This window comes from Alligator sinensis, unplaced genomic scaffold, assembly GCF_000455745.1.
Source record: "Alligator sinensis unplaced genomic scaffold, ASM45574v1 scaffold740_1, whole genome shotgun sequence".
NCBI classification, from domain to species: domain Eukaryota; kingdom Metazoa; phylum Chordata; order Crocodylia; family Alligatoridae; genus Alligator; species Alligator sinensis.
In genome coordinates this window covers 1,817,624-1,843,573 of record NW_005841964.1, presented here as the reverse complement: position 1 = coordinate 1,843,573, position 25,950 = coordinate 1,817,624, and the positions used below count along the sequence as shown (strand labels likewise).

The window sequence follows — 25,950 nt, the reverse complement described above, 5'->3', positions numbered from 1 at the left end:
AGGCTTCGGGGGGGCTAGGTAGCCCAGATGAAGGCGGAGAGGCCGCCTGATCAGGAGAGATTATAGTGGGGTTGTATAGGATGATTCTGGGGCCCAGCGTGGGGCCGGTGATAGTGTTAACACCGAGATGCTATCTGCGAGGCTTGGGCTGCAGTATTAGGGGAGGTCGGAGCTGCAAAGCGCCCCCTGGCATCGGGGCACTACAATGGGCAGCCTCCCGCTTAATTGACATCGATATATGAATCAATTATCATCAAAGGCGTGGTGGGCGAGATAAGCGGGCCGTTGCCCAGAGACAGGTGGGCGGGCCATGAAGAGTTTGGCCCTGAGTAGGCCTCCTTTCATGGTGACAGGTGGGCGGGCCACAGAGCTCGGCCCCAGGAGGCCCCCGTCACAGTTAGCATGGGGTAACAGCCATAACTTGCTATTTGCTTGCTCAGTGCACATATCTGGCCCTGCAATTGAGAAGGCTCTTATATCTCTTAGCAGACCCAGTCTGGTTAGTAGGCCAATTAAACAGGATGCTAAAATATGTTCACTGAGTCACATTTCTTGGTGTCTACTATTTCTTGGTGCCTGGGTTTTGTTTTCCTGTAATTACCATATACCGGATATGATGTTAGTAAATGGACTTTTATAATTTTCATTCTGTTTTATTATTTATGATTTCATTTACAGAGAGGAAAGGCAGTCTCCAAATGTCAGAATATTTTGGAACATTTCCATCTGTGAAAGGAAACCTGAAACTCCTGAGTTGTCACTTCCTTTGGAAATATGTATCGCTATTCACTACTTTGAACAAATGTACTATATAAAAAAAAAAAAGTAAGATTTACAGTACATCTTATATCTTGTACTCATTTAGAATGAGGATATTCTTTTACAACTAGCAATCAGATGCATCTTAGTTGGTCTTCCTTGAGTATGAAAATATCTGTAAGCAGAGAGGTTGGTATCAGTGATACCAGCAGAACAACAATATGTAATACTTCATTGTGCTTTGCTGGAAACAGTCATAGGATGCCTTTAGGATTAGAAACATGAACACTTTGAGATTTGAAAACAATGTACTACAAACTAAATTCCAGTAGAAGAATTAAAAAGGTTATTATATAAATTGGATAAAATATCCCCTTTATTGCATAAAATAGTACACCATGTGGAATGAAATCATAGGGAAGCTAGCAGGTTGTGTAATGGATGCCTACACAGTCAGGTGGGTGGCCAACTGGCTTAGGGACCGCACTGAGAGTGGTGGCGGATGGGTCATTCTCGGCCTGGAAGGAGGTGGGCAGTGGGGTCCGGCAGGGTTCGGTCCTTGGACCAGTGTTGTTCAATATCTTCATCAGCGATTTGGATGAGGGTGTGGAGAGCACCCTCTCCAAGTTCACAGATGATACCAAATTATGGGGCAAAGTTAACACACAGGAGGGCAGGGAGCAGATACAGGCCGACCTGGATAGGTTGGATCAATGGGCGGAACAAAATAGGATGCAGTTCAACAAAGGTAAATATAAGGTATTCCACCAAGAAAGGAGGAATCCCCAGCACACCTATAGGTTGGGGGATGACCTCCTTAGCAGCTGAGGCTGAGAGCGATTTTTGGAGTCATAGTTGACTGCAAGATGAACATGAGCTGGCAGTATAACGAGGCCATCAACAAGGCCAATTGCATCTTGTCATGTATTAGCAGATGCATGACCAACGGATAAAGGGAGGTGATGCTCCCCCTCTGTGGCATTGGTCAGGCTGCAGTTGAAGTACTGTGTCCAGTTTTGGGCGCCGCACTTCAAGAGGGACATGGAGAATCTGGAGAAGGTTCAGAGAAGGGCCACTTGCATGATTAGTGGGCTCCATGAAAGTCCCTATGAAGGGAGGTTGAGAGATCTGAATCTCTTCAGCCTTCACAAGAGACGGCTGAGGGGAGACCTTGTAGCCACCTTTATGTTTATCAAGGGAGGACAACAGGAATTGGTGATGTGCTATTTACCAGAGTACCCCAGGGAGTAACTAGGAATAATGGGTGCAAACTAGTGGAGAGAAGATTTAGGTTAGACTCTTTTTTTTTTTTTTTTTTTTTTACAGTAAGGCTGGCCAGAATCTGGAATGGGCTTCCAAGAGAGGTAGTACTATCGCCTAACTTGGAGGTCTTCAAGAGGAGGCTTGACAATCACCTGGCCGGGATCATTTGATCTCGGTCCTTTTTCCTGACAGGGGTAGGGGGTCAGACACTATGATCCATTGTGGTCCCTTCCAACTCTACAATCTATGAAAGACGTACCAAAAGAATTTACCATAGAAAAAGAATCATTGTTGCAAGTACTGTCTATGGAGTTTAGTATGGTACTTTTTAAAAAAAGCCACAAACCTTTTGGCTAGGGACAGAAATTACACATGAGCCAGTATAAGTGATCAGAAACTAGTTCAAATCTGTAACAGCAGAAATTTGGTGCGCATATACCACTTTCAAAATGGCCCAAACCAGTTTAAGATAAACCTGGATGGATGTATTATCAGACTTAACTGATTTGAGGTTAAATTGGTTTATTGAACTTCTGTCCCAGATCCCCTCCAAATTCAATTCAATGCAGAGTCCTCCAGCATCCCAGGATGCTTTGCATCTCCCCTGCAAACTCCCCTCACAGGGTGGGCAGGGTAGCCTTGGCCCAACTTATCTGCTTCAGCCAACCAGGGAAGCATGCTTTGGCATCCCTCAGCTTCTGGTCTGGACCACTGCAGGCATTTCGTTGCATTTCCAGAATAAAAAGTGAATGTCTATTCACTTGCTTATTGGTTCACTCTATGCAGCTTATACTAACCTGCGAAGATTGAATTGATTCAGCCTCTGGCTTTTTGACTGTCTGTACCTAGCCTTTATCAAAAGCAAATTAAAGTTGCAAGCCTGTTATACCAAAAACTGGTTAATGCTCCAAACTAGATACCTTTTTCCCGAAGTTTGGTATCCTTAAAAAGTGAACAAAAGGACAAATTTACATATGTAGAAAGTTAACGATACTTAGCGATATTCTATTAATTTGTTATTCTGAACATATACTTTTACAAATACTAAGGAACAAATAATTGGGTGAGCAGTGTAAACTGGGCAGGATGAAAAATGATTGGAGTAGCTTCCATGAGACTACTCATACACTTGAAGGTAAGCATGTGCTTTGTGGAATGAGGGCCTAATTTGTTAATTTCCAGATTTTCGAGTACTTTCGTATGGTAGGGTCTTGCCAAAGAATTCTTCCAGTCCTCTGTCCCAGGCACCACTATTGTTCTGAACTGTATGAAGAAGGAGCCCCATTAAAGGAAAAATATGCTAAAAGAATATGCTAATACTTACACAGGAAGGGATAAATTAGGGTGTGAGTATGTGACATTGTAACTTTACTATTAAGTTTTAAAAGAAGGAAACTAATAAAAAGCCCAGAAGCCTTATCCTGTGTGTAATATTTGTAATGTCTGCACTGGGCACTTGATTAACTATATTCTCTTTAATTAATAACTGGGGATCCTGGTTTTCTCTGATTTAAAAAAAAAAAAAAATCCTCAATTTTTGGATTAAAAAAGTAATCCAAAATCCACATTTTTTTTCCACAATGAAAATGAAGCACCACTAATATATAGATGTATCTACAGTGGTGTTTCAATCATGGGAAAATGTGGATTTGGGGATACTTTTTTAATCCAAAAAATAGGGATTTTTTTTTTTATCAGAGAACAGCAGGGATCCCTGCTTATAACACTTGCATCCATCCATAAATTACTAGTTTAGACCACATGGCTCTCTCTTTGTGTCTCCATTCTCCCCCAGCCTCCCCATAAAATGTTCTGATAACTTTGATTTCCACTTCAAATTCCTTACTATCATTACATTACTCTTTTTCACAGAGATTTGATTGTCCCAGAATCATGATAATTAGTTTCTGTGCCCAGCAGGTTTTGTGTGGTGTGTGTGTGTGTGTGTGTGTTGTGGGTTTTTTTTTTTTTTTTTTATCCATTATCTCTAGAGGTCTGACCAGGAGAAACATTATTAAGTTGGTCATGAGCTGTCAGATTCAGTGATGTGGACAGTTGAGAAGAACCCCATTTGTGCAGCCATATTGAACTTGTCAGGGTGGAGAACTTTACCAGGACCTGTCCAAAATTGCTGCTGAGAGGAGATCTACCAATATATATTGGGTGATGTAGTATACCAGTAATACAGCAGTATCAGGAGCTTTATATTACTCTTCCTGAGTACTGGCTGTCTGGTGCCATGTTGGTAAAAGCTTTCTTCACATGCTTGGAGATCAATACTGTCTTACCTAACATTCCTTCAGATGTTTGCATCAAGAACTTAACACTTTATAGTTTTATTTCTCTGCACTATCTATTGCCATTGCAGCAGCTTCTCACTCAAGCTGGCAGTTGTGATAGAGAGAGAGAGAGAACATTATTTCTTTACCATGTGAAACCCTGTGACAATTGGCTTCATTTGCCATCCTCCTTCCCTGAACTTTTTGCTTCTCATTTTCCTTTCTTTCCCCCTTCTTCCCCCCCCCCCCCAAAAAAAAAAAATTGGACATTCCTTGCCTATTTCCTCACTTCCATTAGCAAAGGAGGATTAAAATTAAAACACATTTTTAAGAAATATTTTTCTTAAAAATAATTAGAGAAGGTGCATTTATTTCTAGTTATGTTAGTGACCTCACTTTTAAGGACTCTAGAGGTGTTCAGGCTACAAAGACTTACCCAACACACTGGTATTTTCAGGCACTATGATGCATTTGCATGGATACCAATTACTGCTGAATTCTACTAGTGTATCATTGCACCCTGTGGTGAGATGCGTTCATACTTGAGTCATGAACACTGTAAGGTAAAACAGCCCTCTTACCATATTTATTCAAATAGAGGATGACCCTGATTATAAGATGACCCCCAATAATTAAATTCTATACATGAAAATTTGTAAATTTGTTACAGTTTTCCAGGTATAGAATCTAATTTTTTGAGGTTTGCCTTGAATTTGTCCCCCTCCCACTGCTACAGAAAGGAAAATAAATTGGGGGGGGGAGGGGGGAAGGCAGTTAGCCCTTTCCCCTGGCCGTCCCTTTCTTTCCCCTCTCCTTACTGTCAGACCCTGCTCTCTCTGAGCACATGGAAGTGAGGAGTAAATTTGAAAACAATAACCTTGAAATTAAACATGGCTGCAGAAATTTACATGTAGTACCCATGCACTTAGCTTATTTAGAATAGATGCCCCGTACCTTTTCTTCCCCTCCATGCTAATTAGGGAAAAAATAACTCATTTTGCATTCAAGTGAATATGGTAATATTACTGAGGTAGTTTGTCTTCTTTATCACCAGCTGGAAGGTATTGTCTGGACAAATTGCAGCTGTTTCAAACCTTTCCAATATGCCCAGTGACATGGCCTGGAGTAGCATTCTTCCAAGTAAGGACTGCTTTCAGAGCTGCACATTCAGTTACTACCCTCTCACCTTAAAGTGAGAAGGACTTCTCCCTTCAAGCCCTCTACTCCACTCAAAGGAAAGGGGGATCCAAATGCCCATATTACAATCCCCAACTCATACCAGTGAAATTAAGTCACAATCAATCATACAGCCTCAGTATTCCTTCATTTCCCCAAAATACATCAGGCCTATGGGCAAGTCTTCTGCATTGGATGTGTTCAACCTTCAAATAGAACCATAGGGTGACATTTGGCATTCTAAACTCATGGGAAAATAAAACATTTTATAGTGGTTGGTTTGGAGTCCAGGAGGAGTGGGACAATACTTAAAAATGGTTTGTCTGATTTCTCTTCATACCTGTAACCATGCACAGAGAGGAATTATCAGCCACAGACAACCTGTCAAACCTCAAGAAAGTTACAAGAGCTAAGGAAGTTCCATTCCATGTGGCATTCAATCATCCCAGACTTAGTGAGCAACTGTTCACCAGGACACCCAAGGGGAAAATCAGGAGCAATGGCCACAAACTCCTGAAAGATCAATTCGGGCTCAACATTAGGAAAAACTTCTTCACAGTCAGGGTGTCCAGACTGTGGAATAAGCTCCCGCCAGAGGAGGTGCAATCGCCTACCCTGGGAATTTTCAAGAGGAGACTAGACAGCCACCTTGCTGGGGTCACCTGACTCCCCATTATCTTTCCTGCTTGATGCAGGGGGCTGGACACAATGATCTTCTGAGGTCCCTTGTGAGGCCTTACAACCTATGAATCCCAGAGGGACACAAAAACTTCAGTGTTACAGTGAAGGCTACTTGGAGCATTCTCCAAAGCTCAAGACCGAGCACGTTGCCCTGGTAAAGGACATGATACAGGCACTGCAGAGAAAAACGGGGGTGATGGAGTCCCCTTTTGTTATAGAGGTTTAATACTTCAATGCTCTAGTGTCCTGCAAAATGCATAGAACACATGATGCTGGTGCCACCATTTCAATCAGCCTTTCTAGAGGTCCTTCTCACCAAACTCTACCCTAAAGGAGAGGGAAAAAAGAAAATCTTCGAAGTATGTCAACTTCAGGAGTTTGGGTGAGCACTCGTGACCAGGCCTAACTACTTAACTACTAGGGCTGTGTGAAATTTTGATGAGTGTTTTGTTTTGAAGCTGTTTGGATGCATTTTGAGCTCAAAACAGCAAAATTGAAATGAAACAAAAGGCTTTGAAAGAGCTTCGAAAGTTCTGAAAGTTCAGTTTTGAAGCAGCCTGGTGGCGGGAGGCAGGGGAGAGCCAGGGCTACGCTCTGCCTCCCACCACTGGGCTGAGCTCCGTGGGGATGGCAGAGCCAGTCGGAGCACAGCCCTGGCTCCCCCCACCTCTGGCTCCTGCCACTGGCCTGCACTCCAACTGGCTTCACCAGCCCCACAGAGCTCAGGCCAGCAGCGGGAGGCGGGGGAGAGCCAGAGCTGCGCTCTGCCTCCTGCTGCTGTGATGAGCTCCGTGGGGCTGGCGGAGCTGGTTGGAGCCCCATGGAGCTGAGCCTGGAGGCGGGAAGCAGGGGAGAGCCACTGGCTAGAGCTGCCCTCTGAGTGGCTCCACCACTGGCTCTCCTGCCACTTACCAGTGCCAGGCTGAGCTCTATGGGGCTGGCAGAGCTGCTTGGAGTGCAGCCTGGCAGGAGGAGCCAGGGCTGCGCTCTGAGCAGCTCTGCCAGCCCCACAGAGCTTAACCTGCCCTCCCAACACTGCTGGACTTCTCCTGGGGGTGCGGGCCCCCAGGTCTGTGCACAGGATGACAGGAGGCTGCCACTGCTGGCAAGTGACACAAGTTTTGCTTGTCAGCAACTTGGGGTGCAGTTCCCCAGAAACCCCAGCACCTATCTCTTTGAAACTTTGCAGGCTTTGTGCCCTCTGAAGGGGCTGCCATCTCTGCAATTTGCATCCAAATCAAGCAAGAAATGACAAAGGTATAAGCATTTTCATGAATCCCCATTATAGCCTATGGGCAAAATGTTGAAACGTGTCGAATCAGCAAAACAGTTTTGAAGAAACGAAATGAACGGTGCTTTGAAAGGAAATGAAATGACAAAACGAAACACTGTCCCTTCGAAATGGTGAAACAGAAGTCAAAACAAAATGCTGCTGTTTTGCACAGCCCTATTAACTACCCGTGTTTTTCAGTTACTTCGGTATTCTCCTACATTTATCAGAGAAACATTGTTAGCGATGCTTTTTTAAAATCTATAAATGCATTTTCTATGAACTTGTTTATTTAGGTCCACTTAAGCCCATAAACCAAAGAACACCAGTTGCTCCAGGCTATTTACTTCTAATAAGAATAAACTAGAACACATTTGTCTGTTCATGGATCATTCATTGGCCAGCTACACTCTGGCTTTAAAGTCATAGACAATGCATCTGTAACCCTGTTGCCCTGACCACTTGGGCAACTTTATGGTGCCCTCTCTGGCCATCCACCGTTTTGAGAGAATCTCCTCCAGGACTTTTCACTTGGTCTCATATAATTCGGCATACATTGATCACATGAGGCACCAGTGTGCTGAGAATCGTTCCAGTCTTTTCACAAGTCATCACTCTGCCTCTCCTCTCAGCTTTCCAGAAGCACAGCGTGCTGATATTCTGCAGCTGCCCAGAAAAATGTTAAACTACTCATTTCTCATGTCCAACTGTCCAACAAAGCATAGGCTCAGAGCACACAGTGTTTGAGTGCCCTTAATCATTCCAGCAAACAGGCACATGTTTCTGAAAATTCATAGCATCCTGGACTTTCCCTGATCACTCCTAATTAGTATGTGTGTTTCTTCCACAGTGATCAGGTAAACTTTTGCAGTGAGATATGGATATGCCTTTGGCTGTGCACCAGGGGTAAAGAATACACATTTTTGGCCATAGCTACAGGTCCAAAATGGCATCGTTACAGTAAAGTGAATGGAGGCCAGGAAGGGATTTTTGGGATGTTTGAACACAAGTACAAGAATTCCTGTAGTTTCTGGTATGTATCCTACAATGCACTGCATGAAAGAAAAATCAAATCACAGAGCATAGAATGGAGTGGTGCAACTGGGTGGGACCAAATCCCAGTGCTTTGTGGGATACCTGCCCAGAGTATTGAAGAGTTAATCTGCATAAACACAGAAATGTTGTGATGCAACTATTAACTGCTATAACTGATATCTGGGGACTGATTTCAGTTCATTACATTTACATTTGGCACTCAAAGTGAACAGAGTGGATTGCTATAACATCACCAAGTAAACAAGTCCTGAATAAGTGAAACATGCTGATGTGAAATCTAAAGCAGACCCTTGTGAAATTCCAGAGTTCTAGGCTGCTAGAGTTTAAGGAAGAATGACTTCAGTGCCATTCATCTGAGGGTTTTAGGACCTGTAAATAAGACCCATAACTTCCCTATAAGATGTAGACTAAATGGTTTAGACCTCTCCCAGTACTGACAGAGATAGAAACTACTGTGGACAAGATTCATTCAGGCTTTTCTACAAGTAGATTTAGCAGACCAGGGCTGTGAAACAAAGGTACATCCACACTGCAGCTCACCTAAACAGTAGTATAACTAAGGGGGTGCACCTGCCCTAGGTGCCAACTTTGGGGGAGAAGGGGAAGTCACAAAAATAGCTGCCACTGCTGATGCTGGCCTGGTACTGTTATTGGTGGTAGTGACCGGGCCACTGTCACTGCTCTGTGCATGGCTTGCCCCACAGGGAGTGCATCTACACAAGATGCTAACTGTGCAGTAGGCGAATAATACTGTGCAGTAGCATGACACAGCACAAACAGTGCTAGCATGTTACTGTGCAGTATTAGGCTACTGTGCAGTAGCGTCACTAAAAAGGCATTTGCCAGTGCTACTGTGCAGTAACTCTGTTTACTGCACTTTTATTTAGTATTTGACTATATAAGTACTAAATAATACACAGTAACCACTGCACATAGCATCTCATATAGACACATGCCCAGGGTGTAGAACTGCCCAGCTTTGCCCCTGCATATGGATATACCTAAGGTAGCCTTAAACTAGCTAGCTTAGTTGCTGCTAGCAGAGGAACCATGCTAGAAAATACCACAGAACAGGGTGACCCTTTGAATTATTTAACCTTGTTTCCGGGCTGGGTATTGCAGCCTGCTCTGAGGTTGGTGCTGCCGTAGGTACACAACTAACAGCACCTGAGCTTCTTAAATGACAGCTAATTTGGGACTGTCCACAGGAACTGTAGACACTGTCATGACAGCAGTATAGATATACCCAACTCCTATACTTTACATTCAAAACAGACCTGTCTCCTGTGTTATTGTTTCATGCAATTTCTGAAGTAGGAAAAAGCATCTGAAATTGTGATATATTCTGACATAGCTCCTCTCCACACAAAAGTCTAAAGTGCATTAAAACATTAATACTCTAACCAGCCTTGATTCAAAAGAAATAATATCTCCCTATTACTCTTCATATTTTTTTAGGGGAGTTTAAAGACTAACAGTTATGCAGGAAGCAAAGAGCTTACCTAACTGATGCAAGGCAGTTGTGATAAACTGCAAAAAGGTATTATTGAATAAGTGGGCAATATTTAAGCTGTTTTCCTATCCTGGCCTACAGTCAGTAATAATGATGATATACTGAGGTTCCAGAAAACAAAAAGACAACTTTGTTACTTTTTGAATAGCAGTGATTTCATGTTTTACAAAAGAGGACACTGTGCAGAGATCTGCTAGTTTTGTTTTGTTTTTTAAGATTAAGATGATGATGTATTTTGTAGTTTTTCATAACAAAGTATTAACATTTTTTTGAATGCTTGCTTCCCCCTGCATGTAACACTACACTATGCTTGCACTGTCTGGTTAAAATTAGATTTCCTAAATGTCAGTTCAGCATATTGCTGCCATCTCATTTTAACAGGAGCATGTAGCTTGAAGCGTTTGTAATTTCTTATCTGTGTTGTTATAGACCTCTAGTAAGCAAAAGCTAATTGGAATGTGCATACATTTTATTTAGAGGATTTATGCATATTCATGGTAAATTTACTATTGTTGTGCCAAATTTAGTTAATCATTGATTAAATAGTTCTAAATAATAATACTAAAAAAAAAAGAGGACAAATGGAACTATAATGGAGCTATAATTTCATTCATTTTCACAGTACTAGTTTGTCCATCAATTTTATCTGTGTGGCTTTTAAATTTTCACACCGGTAAATTCTTTTTGCTGGCAAAGACAACACTTACAGAAGTGTATTTAAGTCATAGGGTGTGTCTACACGTTGCCGTACGGCGACATAGCTATGTGCTACATCGCTGTATGATGCTATATAGCAATCGTTTGTGTCTATACATGACTGGCAGCTATGTTGTAGCGGCGCACTCCCCTGGTATAGCATGCCACTATGGCCACATAGTGGTGAAACGTAACCATGCATTGTGTGCATGGTGCAATATGGGTGGTTACTGCGCTGTGCTTTAATATTTCCAAAAGGAAGTACTAAAGCATAATGCTGTAGCAATGTCGCTGTACAGCAATGTGTAGATGCACCCATAATGTGTCAAATTGCTCTTTTGTTAAACCTTAAAAAAAATTTCCAATTTATTCAGTGGGACTATGATTTGACCTATTTAAAGGCCCCTTGTGAATTCTCCCCTAATTAACTTTCTTGCAGTTCTCCTAGAAGGTAGGAGCATAAGTAGGGGGGTGGATGAATGGCACCCAGGGTTGGTGCCCCAGCTTAGGAGGAGCTCCATAATCATCCCTCACTCTGTGAAGTCTAGTGCTGGTAGCAAAAACAGCCCAATGTTGCTCTTGCAGCACCAGCAGCTGGGTGCCTAGATGTCATGCTGTTGCTGTAAGAGCTATAGCTAGGGTTGGCAGACCATGTGGCAGTAGCTGCATCAGCAGTCACAGCCAGGGACTGTTTTAGAGTCCCCAACTCCGCTTGTTACACCTCTTGCTGGAAAGTTTTGAGATGTTGGCTCTGGCCTGGATTTTTTCCCTGACTCCATAAAAATACTTCTTAGGCAGAATCCTATTTCACGTTATGACCCAAAATGGCATTGATCCATCTATGTAAGTACTATTTTTGGCACTTACACACACTTGGTGATTGCATGCTACTGGTAGTGTGAATATGAGGCATGCTCTGTAGCTGAACATTTGCCTATTCACACAACACGTGGAACAGGATCAACAGCTGTGCACGAGTGCCAGAAATGGATTTATGTGGGTTATGGACAAAGCAGTATTCTGGTGTGTAAAGTGAAATAGGGTTTTGTCCATAAGTTCTCTTTGTAACTCAGTGCACCCCTTGGTGGGCTGCTCCCCTCTGTTTGTTTGCCCTATCCATTCAGGGGGGTGCAGCTTTAGCGAGGTCTGTTGCCCCTATAGGTACCCTAGGGTAGGAAGGAACACTGCTGCCTGCAGCTGAATAGTGCTGCTTTGTAAATTATCATTTTAAAGACCATCTTTTTTAGTATCTCAAAATATATCAGCAAGATACTTCTCTATACATACACAGGAAAAAAAACAACCCGTCACCGAAAAAACCTGAATCTAGTAGAAATTCTGTGGTCAAAGGTAAACTGCTCACATTTCTTTTTACAGTTTTACAGATTACTCATGCATAGTTACTGTATCTCAAACTCATACCATATATGTTTAAATGTTAGTGCATACACTGATATTTAACTGATGCTGGCAAGTTGCTTCATTGTAAAGGTAAGCTTAAAATTAAGCATTTGCTTCCCCTCCTTAGTTATTGCAAGAAGTGTTCTAAATCTTGTCATTGTTATTTACTTTTGTTATCCTGATGTATATGTAGTTTCATACTAAAAGTAGACAGGAACAAGATGTAGGTCATCCAGCCCCCTGCCAGTCAGCAAAGCTTTGCTAGTGACAGTAAATTTGTCAAGGGTTTGACCAAGACACCTCTAATTGTCTTATAGTTCAGCTTCCACCTCCTTCCATGAGAGGTCCGTACATACAGCTATCAGGTAGTTATTTCTAATATTCTGTTGTTTTATATTCATACCGTTACTTCTAATCATATAAACAAAAATAGTGACCTTCCTCCTTAGGCTTGCACCTTGAAATGCAGTTATTTGAGGATAGTACTTAAATGCCCTCCACTGATTGTTGTTCCTTGTGCCCTTAAGTTCTAATAAGATCACATTTACTTACCTTCTAATTTGAAGATGGTGAAATGTGGTCTGCAGTGAAAAGCCCCCAGAGAGTTCCCTGCACAGTTCATCCAAAGACCCTGGAAAACCCAAGTTGCAGTGATAACTGAGGATGCTCTGCTAGTTACTTTCCACTCGTTTGATGCAGTGGCAGCAATAATAGCACCAATTCCACCAAAACAAAATATAAAAGCTACAATCTGTATTCCTAACATGCTTCTGTATTCTGAGCAACTAGCAATGTCACTGTGTGGGCAAGGAGTAGTATGTCAGTCATCTGGGCAAGCAAAAAAAAAAGGTACAACATAAGCAAATTACACTTGAACAAGTATAACAGAAAGTTAATGTGGATGCAAACCACTTTTCATGCTTGAGTGATTAAGAATGATGCAGGTGATAGAGAGATTTAGAAAGAAAAGATATTATTTTTAGAGGTCATTATCAGTAGATATTAAAATGTATTAATGTGTAATGTAATTCTAAAAATCATTTTAATTGTTTTCATATTTTTCTCCTTTTTAGTATTCCAGTTAATGCTTAATTTTTAGTTAATTGGAAACTTAAAGTTTGCATCTTGAAAAAAAGTGCAGAGTCCAAATTGTAGAATGCCATTTAACAGATTTAGAAACACATTTTTAGAAGATCAAATATGATTTGGAACATATGATTTAAAAGCAGCTTTGAATTTAGCTGTAAATAGTTCAGCTTGTAGTTCTTTCTCCAGGGCTTTAATCTCTTAGGGATAGGGGCTGCAAAGATTTATGATTCTCTATTATTGTCTATGATTCTATGATTAAGGTCCATATGGCTGTGGTATAGCTGGAATGATGTATAGAAAAGGACCTCCATTATGAATAGGACCTTACTAGTCTTTTTCCTTGGTCAAGAGTCAGGATAGGAGCATTTCAGCTTATAAATTCTCTTAGGATCTCATTTTCCAGGCTCTCTCTTGGCTGGCCTTGTGCTCTGGTTTCTTCCTCCTCAGTTCTGTCAACCTTCTATGAAAGCATACCTTCCTCTGCACATTGAACACTTTCCATCCTTGTCCTCCCTGCCTCCTCACCCCCTGTAGCAGTTGCCTTGCTTTCTATTGAGCCAAGACAACAATCTGCTGGGATTTCTGACATAGTCATATCAGGAGATGGTGAGAGCACACTGTGACATTTGAACTTGAAAGCTGTCTAATATCTGCTCCACAGATGTTTTTAGTGACCATGTTTTTATTCCACTGAGAAGAGATGTCATTGCCACCACACTGCACGCTCATATCTCAGTCATCATACTCACATGCCACTATCTCAAAAAAGGCTATGAAAGTTGTTGAAACACTACTGAGATGTTTTGTGAGGATGGCTCTCCCATGTTAGCTGGGCCTGGCACTGGTGCAATGGCTCTGAGAGGCAAGGTTGTACAGAAACTAGATTAAACTATGAGAAGAATTTCTTTTTTGGTCAACTAATTGATTCATCTACCACGCTCCAAGTACAAATGGGAAGTATCTATTAATATACTTAAGACATGACAAACTGCTTTGCCAAAAAACATTGAACAGACATCAACATATAAAAGATTCTACAACAAGGATGATTATACTTAGGAAGCATCCAATTCTTCCCAGTTGTCAGATACTACAGTAAGGTGCCTATGGGAAATAATCTTTCTTGCCATTAGCATTTTAATAGGATAGAAGAAAATAATTACAGTCTGGGTAAAAGTAGTATAAAATGGATACACAACTAGTTGGATCATCATGATCCAAAAAGGCACAATTGAATTGGAGCTCTAAACAGCTCAATGTTTAGTTGGGAGGAGGTATGTAGTGAGATTCCCCAGGGGTGCGCCCTGTTTAGTGTCGTCATTAATGATTGAAGGATGGAATTGATACACGCTTAGCAAATTTGCAAATGACAACAAACTGGGTATATTTTCAGACACTTTGGAGGATAGGATTAGGATTCAGAATAACCTTGTTAAACTGGAAAATAGTCTGCAACTAATACAATGAGATTCAATAAAGAAAGAAAAAAGTCCTACATTTAGGATGGAACAATCACATGCACAAATACAGATTAGGGAATAACCGGCTAGGCTATAGTATTGTAGAGGGGACTTGGGAATTATTGTGCAGAATAAACTGGATGTGAGTTGATGGTGTGCTCTTGCAAAAAAGGCTAAGAGCATACTGGGTTGTATTAACAGAAGTGTCACTTTGGAGTCCAAAGAAGTGATTCTTCTGTTCTATTCAGCACTGAGACCTTATCTGCAGTACTGTGCCCAGTTTCAGGTATGAAACTTCAGGAAAGAGGTAAGCAAATTGGAAGGAGCCCTGTGGAGAGAAACAAAAATGAATAAAGATCTAGAAAACATGACTTACAAGGAAAGGTTGGAGAATATTAGATTATTTTGAATAAGAAAAAAAAATGAGAAGAGATTCGATAACAGTCTTCAAATTTTAGAAGTGATTATAAAGAGGATGGTGATAAACCATTTTCTTTGGCTGTAGCAGACAAGAAATTAATTATCTTAAACTGCGACAAGGGAAATTTATGTTGGATATTAGGAAGAACTATGAAGATGGTTAGGCATTAAAATAGATTATCTAGAGAAGTTGTGGAATCTCCATCCTCTGAAGTTTCCAAGAGCAGCTTAGACATACACTTATCTGTAGGGACCTACTCAAATCGCGATTTCATTAATTTTGCAGAAATTGCGAAATTGGGCAATGTCTGTAAAATCTTTAGAAAAAAACTTACTAAAAATAAAATGCTGGCTTCCCAGTGGGAACCAGCAGTCCTCCTGGCCATGCAGCCTGCTGGGAGTAAGGGAGAATTGGGATAGGAGGGCACAAAAGGGAGTGGACAAGATGGCGGTTGCTCCTGTGCCTCACTGCTGAGAAGGCTGCCTGTCATGCAGCCCTGCCCCTCTCTACCAATCAGCAACAAGGGATGGGGCTGCATGAAAGAAAGACCTCTCTGCCAATCAGTGGGGGGCGTGGCCATTGGGGCCCCTTGGCCAATTAGAGGCAGGGGAGCCCCCACTGTGATAAGCCTGCAAAAATGGTAGCCAGCCTCCTTGAACTGGGTAGACCCCTATTTATCTAGAATAGTTTAGACAGCAATGACAATGCCTTGTGAAGGTTCCATCCCTATAATTGTATGTATGCCAACATTTAATAGGTTTGAAGGGGCAAGCATTACCTTTTTTGTTCCTACTATGCCAAACAAAATGGTTGGTGCTTTCCTTTTCCTTCAGGGTTATATTAATTTGTTCAGGAAAACCAGTAAGAAAATGAGGAGGAGCTAGGTAGCATATAGCTCCCCGATCTTACAGATCCTTTTCCTACTAAGCTAGCTATTTCACACTAATAGCTACCTGCTTTTTAGTGAAGTAGGAGGTTGTCCTACGTTATTTTAACTAGTAAAAAAGGCACAAACATGTATTTACTGTTGTCGTGGCGGTGATCCCTCATGATTGAGGATGATCACTCTCACAGGTCAAGTTGAGGGTTGTAAAAGAGTCGGTTGACAGCTAAGAAGGCCATCCTAGAGCTTTAGATTATCTGGCAAATGGCACAGATGGTGGTTAAAGGGTGGGATGGACCACAGATTTCTCCGTCTTGTTTCCTTTCCTTCCATTTCTGTAATTTTTCTGCCTCCAGGGAGAGATGGTATTCCTCAAAGTAAGATGTACTTTGAGGAAAACCTTTTCTGACAAGGCATCACTATGTATCTCTGTCCCATGCTAGTTTGTCCCAATTTGTGGTGCCAGTGCCACACTTCTTAATGTTTGCATTGTGGGTATCCTTGAAGCATTTCCTCTGGCCTCTGGTCCATTTCCTCTGGTCCTTTGTCCTTGGTGGAGTTGGGAGTATAGCAGCTTTTTTGGTAAATGTACATCAGGCATGCTCACACAACGTTGTGTCCACGGCAGCTGATGAATAATCAACACTTCCATAGTGGTGTTAGTGTTGGTGAGGACACTGGGAATTGTCCAATGATCCTCCCATTTTATGCCAAGGATCTTCCGGAGGTAGTGCTGGTGATGGCATTCCAGGCTTTTCAGGTGGTCTCTATAGATCAGCCAAGCTTCCCAGCCATAAAGAAAAGTTTGAATTACCACAGCCTTAAATAGTAGGAACTTTGTTTGAGTCTGATGTCATGACTGTTGAACACATGATGATTCAGTCTTCCAAAGGCAGAGCTGGCACATCAAATCCTATCCTGATCTTCAAATCATTATTGGCCTTCTTTGAGAGATGGTTACTGAGGTATGCAAAATGTTCAGTATTCTCCAGCTCCTGTTTGTCAACGAGGATCTTTGATGGGGGAGTTGATTGGCTTGGAGCAGGCTGGTGTAGCATCTTTGTTTTTCTGACATTAAGGGTCAGTCCCAGGCACTGAGAAGCAGTTAATGACTATTTGTAGGTCTTCCTCCATATGTGCAATTACAGCACAAGCATTAGCATGCTGAAGTTTCACAATCGAGGCTGAAGTAACTTTGGTTTTGGTACATAGGCAGGAGAAATTGAAATGGTTCCTGTCCAACTTGTACTCAGTGTCGATGCCATGTGGCAGACAGTCATGGATGAGCATCTTGATGACCACAAGAAAGATGGGAAACAAAATTGGCGTGATCATGCAGCTCTGCTTGATGCCAGTTCAAATGGCAAAGGGCTCCATAGTGGAGCCACTGCATAGGATGGAGGCAGTCATCTGGTTATAAAGGAATCTTAGGATGCAGATAAATTTCCTTGGGCAGCCAAACTTTGGGAAGATGTTCCACACAGCCTCATGGTTAACAGAGTCAAGGATTTTGGTTAAATCAATAAAGGCCATATACACTTCCTGGTGTTGTTCTTAGTATTTTTCCTGGATCTGTTGCACCGCAGAAGTCATATCTGTGGTGCCTCTCAATGGTCTAAAGCTACATTGAGACTCAGGAAGGATTTCCTTGGCAAGAAGGAGCAGTCAGTTCAGCAGAATTCAAGCAAGGATCTTCCCAGTGATAGAGATAAGGGCGATACCTTGATAGTTTCTGCAGTCAGACTTATCTTCCTTTTTAAAAATGGTGACAATATAAGCATTCCTTAGGTCAGTGGTAATTTTCTGTGTTCCAGATTTTGAGAAACAGTGTATGGGGCTTGTTTGTCATAGTTTCCCTGCCAACTTTGACGACCTCAGCTGGTATGCCATCAGAGCTAGATGCTTTGTTGTTCTTCATCTGTCTTATCACCTGGTGGACTTCTTCAGAGATTGGTGGACTGGCAAGTGCTTCCCTTACTGGATGCTGTGGGATGAATTCAGTGGTTTCATCAGCAGGGATCCTGGTTTTCTCTGATTTAAAAAAAAAAAATCCCCAATTTTCCGACTAAGAAAAGTAACTCAAAATCCACATTTTCCCATGATCAAAATGAAACATGACTGTATATATATATACATATTAGGGGTGTTTCATTTTGATCAACGAAAAATGTGGATTTTGGGTTACTTTTTTACATCTGAAAACTGGGAATTTTTTTATCAGAGAAAACCAGGATCCCTGTTCATCAGTCACTGTTGATTCTTGGTTCAGGAGCTTTTGACAGTGCTCCTTCCACTGACTCCTTCTTTGTCTTTGAGAAGTGTATTGCCATCTTCAGATCTAAGCTGGGTGAGTCCACAAAAGCTTGGTTGCACACAGCTTTTATTGCACAGAAGAAGCACTGCATGTCTTGACTGTCAACAAATTCTTGGATTTCTTTTGCCTTCTCTTCCCACCATTTGTTTTTGATTTCTCAAATTTTTTTCTGGGCTTCAGCTTTAAGCCATCAAAAAATTCTCTGCTTCTGACTGGATGTAGGATGGTTTTGCTAGTCACAGAAAGCTTTTCTCTTCCAATTGAGAAGGGCTTTGATTTCAACATTGTTTTTGTGAAACCAGTCTTGATGGTGTCAGGTGATAAAGTCAAGGTGAACTGAAAAACCTTTGAGAATGATTTACTGTCCTTTTTATAGCCAGTTAATAGTGTATCAGGGCTGTGTAAACACTTATTGATGAGTAAAAAGCTTGCTGTCTGATGGACTTGACCTACCTTAGTGGACCCAGCCCAAAACGCATCTTGTGCACCACTTAAATCTCAGCTGTAATCTAAGGGTGTCTTTACATGTGCTCTAGGATGTGGGGGAGGGTGCTTTAAATAGAGCAGCTCTCAGGAGCTGCTATAATTAAAGTGCCCACAGTGTCTTCAGTGTCCTGTGCTTTAAAATGGTGGTGGAGGTACTTTAACTAAAGTGTGTTCAATGAGCTTTAGTTAAAGTGCCCCTCCCGGCATTTTGATGCACAGGGATGCTGAATATGTGTGACGCGGAGGCTGCTGGAACTTGCTAATTAGCACGCTTCAGAAGACTCGATTAATTGAGTCTGTTGCAATGTTTACGAATTAGCATGTGTTTGGAGCTGGTGTCTGGCACGTGTGAAGGTGTCCTAAGGGCTTAAGTAGTTTATAAGTGGTTTATAGGCCTAAAGCTAGTGGCGAATTTTACCCTATTGTGAGTAATTCCATTGCATTCATTGAACTTTCCCCTGATTATGGGGTTCAGTTCTTTATTTGTGAGTTCTCAATAAATTAAACAGACACATAAGCGGTAAGAAATAAATAATCTTGTTTTGAGCCTTCATGGTTGAAGTTATAAGCCATGAAGAAAAAAAGTTAATCAGTTGTGTAAGAAGGTCAGGGCTAAGTTAAAAGTTAATTTGACAGCAACATATTTCACAATATTGAAGCTTCTTTTCTTTGTTACTGACAGGACAAAGGACTGCTAGATAACAACTTTGTCCTGACAAGTTATAAGTTTTCAAATGCTAAGGGAAGAAAAGGTAGGCATTGATTTTGACTTTTATTAAACTATTCCATCCAAAATATCCCAATGTGATCTTATCTAATTTAATTGAAAAACATATGAACAACATGGGATAGACTGTTACTACTCTTACACTTTTATGAAATCTTTTCAGTGCTGGTTTCTAAAATATAGTTGGCAATAGGAGCTGCTCTGCAGAAAATGATAAAAGTTGGTATTAGCTAGTAGTACTTTCACTTTTACACTTCATGTTTTGCTTTAAACTAACCTATAAGATGGTTCAGTGAAACTTCCTATTGACTGTGCTGCGTGATGCATGGTCTGGATACTGGCAGTATTTGGTTACCTCATAAACAGGGATCCTAGTTTTCTCTGATTTAAAAAAATCTCTAATTTTTGGTTAAAAAAAGTAACCCCAAATCCACATTTTTTTCTGTGACTTAAATAAAACACCTGTAATATATAGATATACATATAGTGGTATTTCATTTTAATTATGGAAAATGTGGATTCGGAGCTACTTTTTTTAACCAAAAATTGGAGATTTTTTTTAGTCAGAGAAAACCCAGATCCCTGCTCATAAAGATACCTACAACTTTGCAAGCAACTACCAGATGCTCAGACCTTATCAGTAGTATAATGTATAGATGGCCATTGTTGCACTAGAGCAGGGGTTGGCAACGTTTTTGGCCAGAGTTCCAAAAACACCTCAACCCTGACCTATGCTTTGATTTGGCATGCCAGGGGTGGACAGTGGGGAAGCCATGAAGGGCCTGATCCTTGACTGCAACCAGTTGCACTGGGCTCTGGAACCCTTGTCTAGGTTCTGTGGCAGTGTGGCTGCATGAACACTTCTGGGGGGATGGCAGGGGAGGAGCTGGGGTTGTGCTGCCCAGGTCATAGATTTAATAGATTTCATCATAGACATTAGGGCTGGAAGGGACCTCACAAGATCATCGGGTCCAGCCCCCTACCCAAGAGGCAGGAAGTCAGCTGGAGTCAGATCACCCCAGCAAGATAAGCATCCAAGGTACCTCTTCTACTGTTCACATGGAAATGTGTGTGCACCTGCCGCTGTCATGGAGCCGGTGTTTGGGTTCCAGAGCCCAGTGCAGCTGTTTGTAGCATCCTGACTGCTGCTGGCCATGGGGCCCAGGCTGCTCACAGTAGGTGGCTGGGAGACTGCAAACCCTGTGCCCCATGGTCAGCAGCAGCAGCTGAGAGTCTAGGGTGGCTGCGGCATGCTGAGCAAAATAGCCTCACGTACCATGCTCTGGCATGTGTGCTGGGGGTTTCCAACCCCTGCACTAGAGCCTAAAAAGACTGTGTGTGGCAGTGACCATGAGACAGATTAGATTAATGTCCAAGGAAAAGTTGGTTGAAACAGGAGCCAAACTGGATCTGAAGAAGTTAAAGAACAGCTCCAGGAAGGAAGAATACAAGGTGATGCTTGAAGACACGGGAGACTGGTGCCGCCTTAGTCAGGGGGAGCACATGTCCCCCCAGTGACCGGGGGATTCCCCTGCGGCCAATCCTGCCGACTGGAGCAGAGTCCCCCCCATGGCTGATCTCACTGACTGTGGGGGGCGGGGAGGGGTTCCCCCATGGCTGGCCATGAGATGGCCAATCATTGTGGCTGATTTCTGCAGCTGCTTCCAGCCAGCACTTGCAGGGGGGACACCGGCACTCCCACTTGCCCCCCCTGCCCATTGCATAAGCAGTGAGTACGACTGGTCAGGGGGTGCATCAGCGCCCTCAGGGGGTGCACGGGCATCCCCGTGCACCCCCTATGTGTCATCACTGCTTGAAGAGTTTTTCTGGACATTGATTTGTCAAAATGAAGATCTCTCACTACAGACCAGATGGCAAACGCAAAGTGATACTAAGCACAGCAGAGGATGTTATTGGAAGGCGTAAACAAACAAGGAAAAGCTGGAGGAATGGTGAGGCAAAGGAATTTACAGGACAAGCTAAGGCTGCCAGGAAAGTGGAAGAAATAAATGCATTACATAAAGCAGTGAAGAAATCACTAAGACTAACCACACACAACCTTTGGAAAGAAGTTGTTGGCTTAACAAGTAGAAGGGGCATCAAGAGAACAACATAGGGAAACAATACACAAGAAGGACATGTCACATGGAAGTACAATGAGGCCAGCAATACAAGTGGGAAGAAATGGTACGTGACCCGATAACTAATGCCAAAGAGTTAGAAGCATGAAAGAAGCACTTGGACAAATGCTGAACTCTGCTAAACATACTGGATGAACAGGACAAGTTGCAAAACAACAGGTGTCAGTTCTTAACCACCACAAGAAGAAGAAATAGAGCAGTGAAGCAAGGAAAAAGGGAAAAGCTGTAGGAATGGACAGTAAGGTGAGCTGCTAAGATCTATCTGGAAAAATGTGTCCAAACATTAAAAAAAATTATAAAGTCTGGGGATTAGATAAGCACCAATTGACTAGGTAAAGACAGTGGAAGTGCTGGTCCTATAGAATGTAGATCCTGTCAATCCAAATATTGCAGCTTTTTATCAGTACTGGGAACAACCTTGATGAAAGTAATTGTCCACATTATAAGGTCAGTTTTAGAGGAAGTCGTTTATAAAGAACAGTGTATCTTCAGACCAAAGCTACATCAATCAGTCAAGCTGGCATTTGATAGGAAAAAATGGGGCATGTGCATTAAAAGTATCTGCTGTTTTCAGTGGCCTTCAAAAACATTTGATTTGGTTTGGAGAAAAGCATTATGGAAAGCAGAGAAATCATACAGTGTCAAATAATTATGAGTGGGAAAACTCTGTGAATATTCCTGCAGAGCAGTAAAAATCATCGTCAGCATTACCAATCCTTCACAGTCGATGATGATTGTCTCTTTCAAAATCATCTTATCTGTGGGTCCAAAGATGGCTGATAAGGCCAATCCAGGATTGACAGGCTCTACTGCAACTTTGGTGTATTTCTGTGCAGGGTGGGTGGCTCTGGATTCCTGATTCAGTCCACAGTACGCTGTTTCTGCCACTCCCACTTTTCTGTCTCCTATTGTTGTTGTGAGATTTCAAAGTACAGGCAGTCCTCGACTGACAACGTTTCGAGTTACAACGTTTTGCATTTACAGCGTTTCTAAATTGACACCCTGTTTCAACGTTCTGATGTCAGTTTTGACATAACAACGCTTGATCTGATGTGATGCCATGACAGTGAACAAGTCGCTGTGTCACCCATCTCCCTGGAGAACATCTGTCCAAACTTCCTTGGATACTTTTTTAAGAAAGCAGACAAATCTTCAGAAAAATCTGCAACCAAGACTCCTGAGAAGAACCCAGCCAAGAGCCCTTCAAAAAGTCCAGCAAAGTCACCTCAAAGAAGTCTTTCCAAATCAATATGTTTGCTATTTACAATATAGATACATTAATGTAGCTATATTACTCATCTATAATTGATTGACTACAAAATTCTGGGTTGTTTTTGGTGAAAACAGGGTATCGGGCCTTGGTTCAGGAACCAATCCCCTGTTTCCTATGGGAAAATCGGTTCCAAGTTACAACGTTTCGACCTATGTCACCGTTTTCAGGAACCAATTGTATTGTATGTCCGAGGACTGCCTGTACTGAGATCCTTCCAGCAAACTCTTCCTCTATTTGGGACGATCCTGGACAGTAAGAATAGATGGGGAATTAGGGAACTGGTTCAAAATAAAAGGGTACAGAGTCAATGTTATTCTTCATCAAGTCCTAAGATGGATTTGAAGGAGGTTAGATAGGTTGGGCAGTGCGATCTAGAGTTAGGCTTGTACCTACAAAGGAATCTATATGTAGTGACCCTGAGTGTGTGTGAAACTGGGATTCACAGAGCCAAACCTCCTGCTAGACTAAAGTGCTACACAAAATTCAGATGCATAAATTAGTCCCAAAACTGGTACTGAGGTGGAATTTACATTTCTATGTCCCCAAAAGTGATCCAGATCAACTCTCTCTGCCTGTGGCCAGAAAATGCCTTAGGTGCCCAAATCCATTCTGTTTGTACATGTTGATTCTTAAAGAGGCTTAAATACCTAAACTTATGCTTATGCGTCTGTATGGAAGCACCCCTTTCTGAAGATTGAGGTGTCTAGCTCTCATTTAAATCTCATTGTGAATCAGGTAGGAGGCAAAATGGCACTCATTCCACCTAAGTATGCAAAAAACCCCAATCTGCAAGGCATTCTCAGAGCGCACCTAATGGTCATTGAAGGGACTGAGTTTAGTACAAAGCACAGTATAAGTCACAGTCATTTTAACTTAAAAGCATGGTGACAGCAGCAAGTAGTACCTCTGCCTTTTGTATAATAGTTTTGGGGTCATAGCACTTGCCAAGGAAGTAGAAGAAGTTCAAGGCCTTCCTCAGCCTGAGAGGATTGTAATAGGGCCTCTGCTCCAATACTGAGAGGGAAGGGAGCCCAGGGCCTGCTGGCCAGCCTAGCCCCTTGAACAGAGTAAATGGGAAAAGGGGACCTTAAATAAGATGTCCTCCCACCCCAGATGTAAGCTGTGATTGGCAGGTTTGGGGCAGAAGTAGAGGGTCAGGTGACCCAGGGAAAGGCTCAAAAGCCCAGGGCTTGGCCCAGAGGGGGCAGTCTGCAGGAGCCACAGGAGGCAGAGCTCCAGGGAAGAGCTAGTGTGGACTGCCTGAAGGAAAGGACTGTGCCACAGAGACTCTGTGCTGTGAGCAGCATGAGATAAGTATTTTCAATCTTTTTTGTTTGTGCTACCGTGCTTTCGATTTACATTTGAAGGAGGGCTGGAGTGGATTGGAGGCCACTAGGGTGCAGCAGGAGCACCTAGCTCAGAGCGCTCCTGGGGCCCAGAACCCTTGGGAGTTGTGTACAAGCAGGAGTCCAAATACGTTCAGAGGGAAGTTGTGGCATGTCAGAGGACTGCGTATCTGACAGCAAAGATTGGAGAGTGCAACTCTTGTGTCCATAATGGGCCTACTTAGGGGTCAAATGGCCCAGATCCAGCAAGGGGCTAGAGCTAGAGCCTGATGACCCAGGGTCCTGGTGTAATGGACCCCAGGCAGTGGGACCCAGACAGATTAAAAGTGAGCCTAAGCTAGGAAGGGCCTAAGTTCAGACAAAGGCCTACCCCAAAACCCACATCTGCCTCCTGGGGGTCACCTCCCTATGACACTACAACATCAAGTCATGGTAGATGATATAACCATGTTCTGGGAGGAACCAGATAGTCCAGAAGCAAGGGTGGGGAGGCTGGAGCCCAGCGGCAAGCTAGGCTAGGAGCCTTGTCATGCCAGCATTGAACATTTGGTTACAGGGATTCAAACTCACTCTCACTTCCCAGGAGAGTGCCTAACCTCCAGCCTGCAGGTCAGATTGGGGTTTGTGCACTCTCCACCCACTCTGTTGAAGGCAGGCCATCATAAAACCAAAAACTCAAGAGGCATGGGGCCAGAAGGAGAGCAAGCAACAGCCAGTCAGTCTCTGAATCCTGGTGAGAGGGTATTCCTGGAAGCAGGAGTCCTGGGTTCTGGTCTTTGCTCCCTGAACTGCCTATACATTTTACATTAGATCAATGATGCTCAACCAGGGAGCTGCAAGATATTTTTGTGTGTGCAGTGGGGCATTGCACAATATTAGTACTTAGATATGCAAACATAGGAAAGAGAGAGACTTGATGGGGGAGGCACCTACAGATGATCACAAGAAAACACAGTGATTTTAATAACAATAAGTCAGAATGTTTTCACACTATGAATTTACATTATGAATCCCAGTGTGGATTTTGACCTGATTTTTACTTCAGAACCACCTCTCACCTCTCTTGATTCTGACCTCATCCCCACATTCACTATCACTAGAACAGGAGAAAAGTGCCAGAGTATCATATCCTTTATTATTCCATTTCAGATTCAATCAGTGTGGCTTGCTTTGATGAACATCCCAGACCTGTTCCCTGGCTATGTATGTATATTAGTATTCAGGTCTGACTGACATTTAGTCTTACTTTTAAAGGGAACCCTGTTGCAATACTCAAGAAAACCTCTGTCTTGAGTACCTGTAATAATGTCCCTGTAATTCTAATATAATAAAAGGCTCTGTCTGTCTGTAACGCTCCTGGGCAAGTGTGCATGCACCACAGAGAGGGTGGGCAGCCTGGGCTGCGTGGGCCCAAGTTTGCACCGCTGCTGGGGAAGTTTGGCAGTGGGAAACATTCCCTGGCCATTCCAGCAGCGGGGCTTCCCCCCCACCTCCCTGCCTCAGGGCGAGGTGAGGGGGAGGAATGGGTTTGGCCCTGATGTGGCAGGAGAGGTTGGGGGTGCAGTGGGTTTGGAGCAAAAGCAGCAGGGGAGTGAGGGGGGAGCGGGGTTGGACCCAAAGCAGTGAGGGGGAGATGGGGTGCAGCAGGGTCAGACCCAAAGCCAAGGGTGGGGAAGGAGGGGAGTGGGTCTGGACCTGAAGCTGCAGGGGGGAGGA

General features: G+C 42.8%; 2 protein-coding genes across 2 annotated transcripts in view; one reads left to right on the top strand and one right to left on the bottom strand.

Moving 5' to 3' along the window:
• Positions 1-12,939, bottom strand: part of CLDN10 (claudin 10) — a 106,830-nt gene extending 93,891 nt beyond the window's left edge. The window contains exon 1 of the mRNA XM_025200364.1: positions 12,647-12,939. Within this exon, the coding sequence (XP_025056149.1) occupies positions 12,647-12,860 (214 nt within the window). The 5' untranslated portion in view covers positions 12,861-12,939. The remainder of the gene's footprint in view (positions 1-12,646) is intronic.
• Positions 12,940-25,416: 12,477 nt separating this feature from the next.
• ABCC4 (ATP binding cassette subfamily C member 4) overlaps positions 25,417-25,950 on the top strand; it is a 255,354-nt gene continuing 254,820 nt past the window's right edge. Inside the window, exon 1 of the mRNA XM_025200355.1 lies at positions 25,417-25,437. Coding sequence (XP_025056140.1) covers positions 25,436-25,437 — 2 coding nt within the window. The 5' untranslated portion in view covers positions 25,417-25,435. The remainder of the gene's footprint in view (positions 25,438-25,950) is intronic.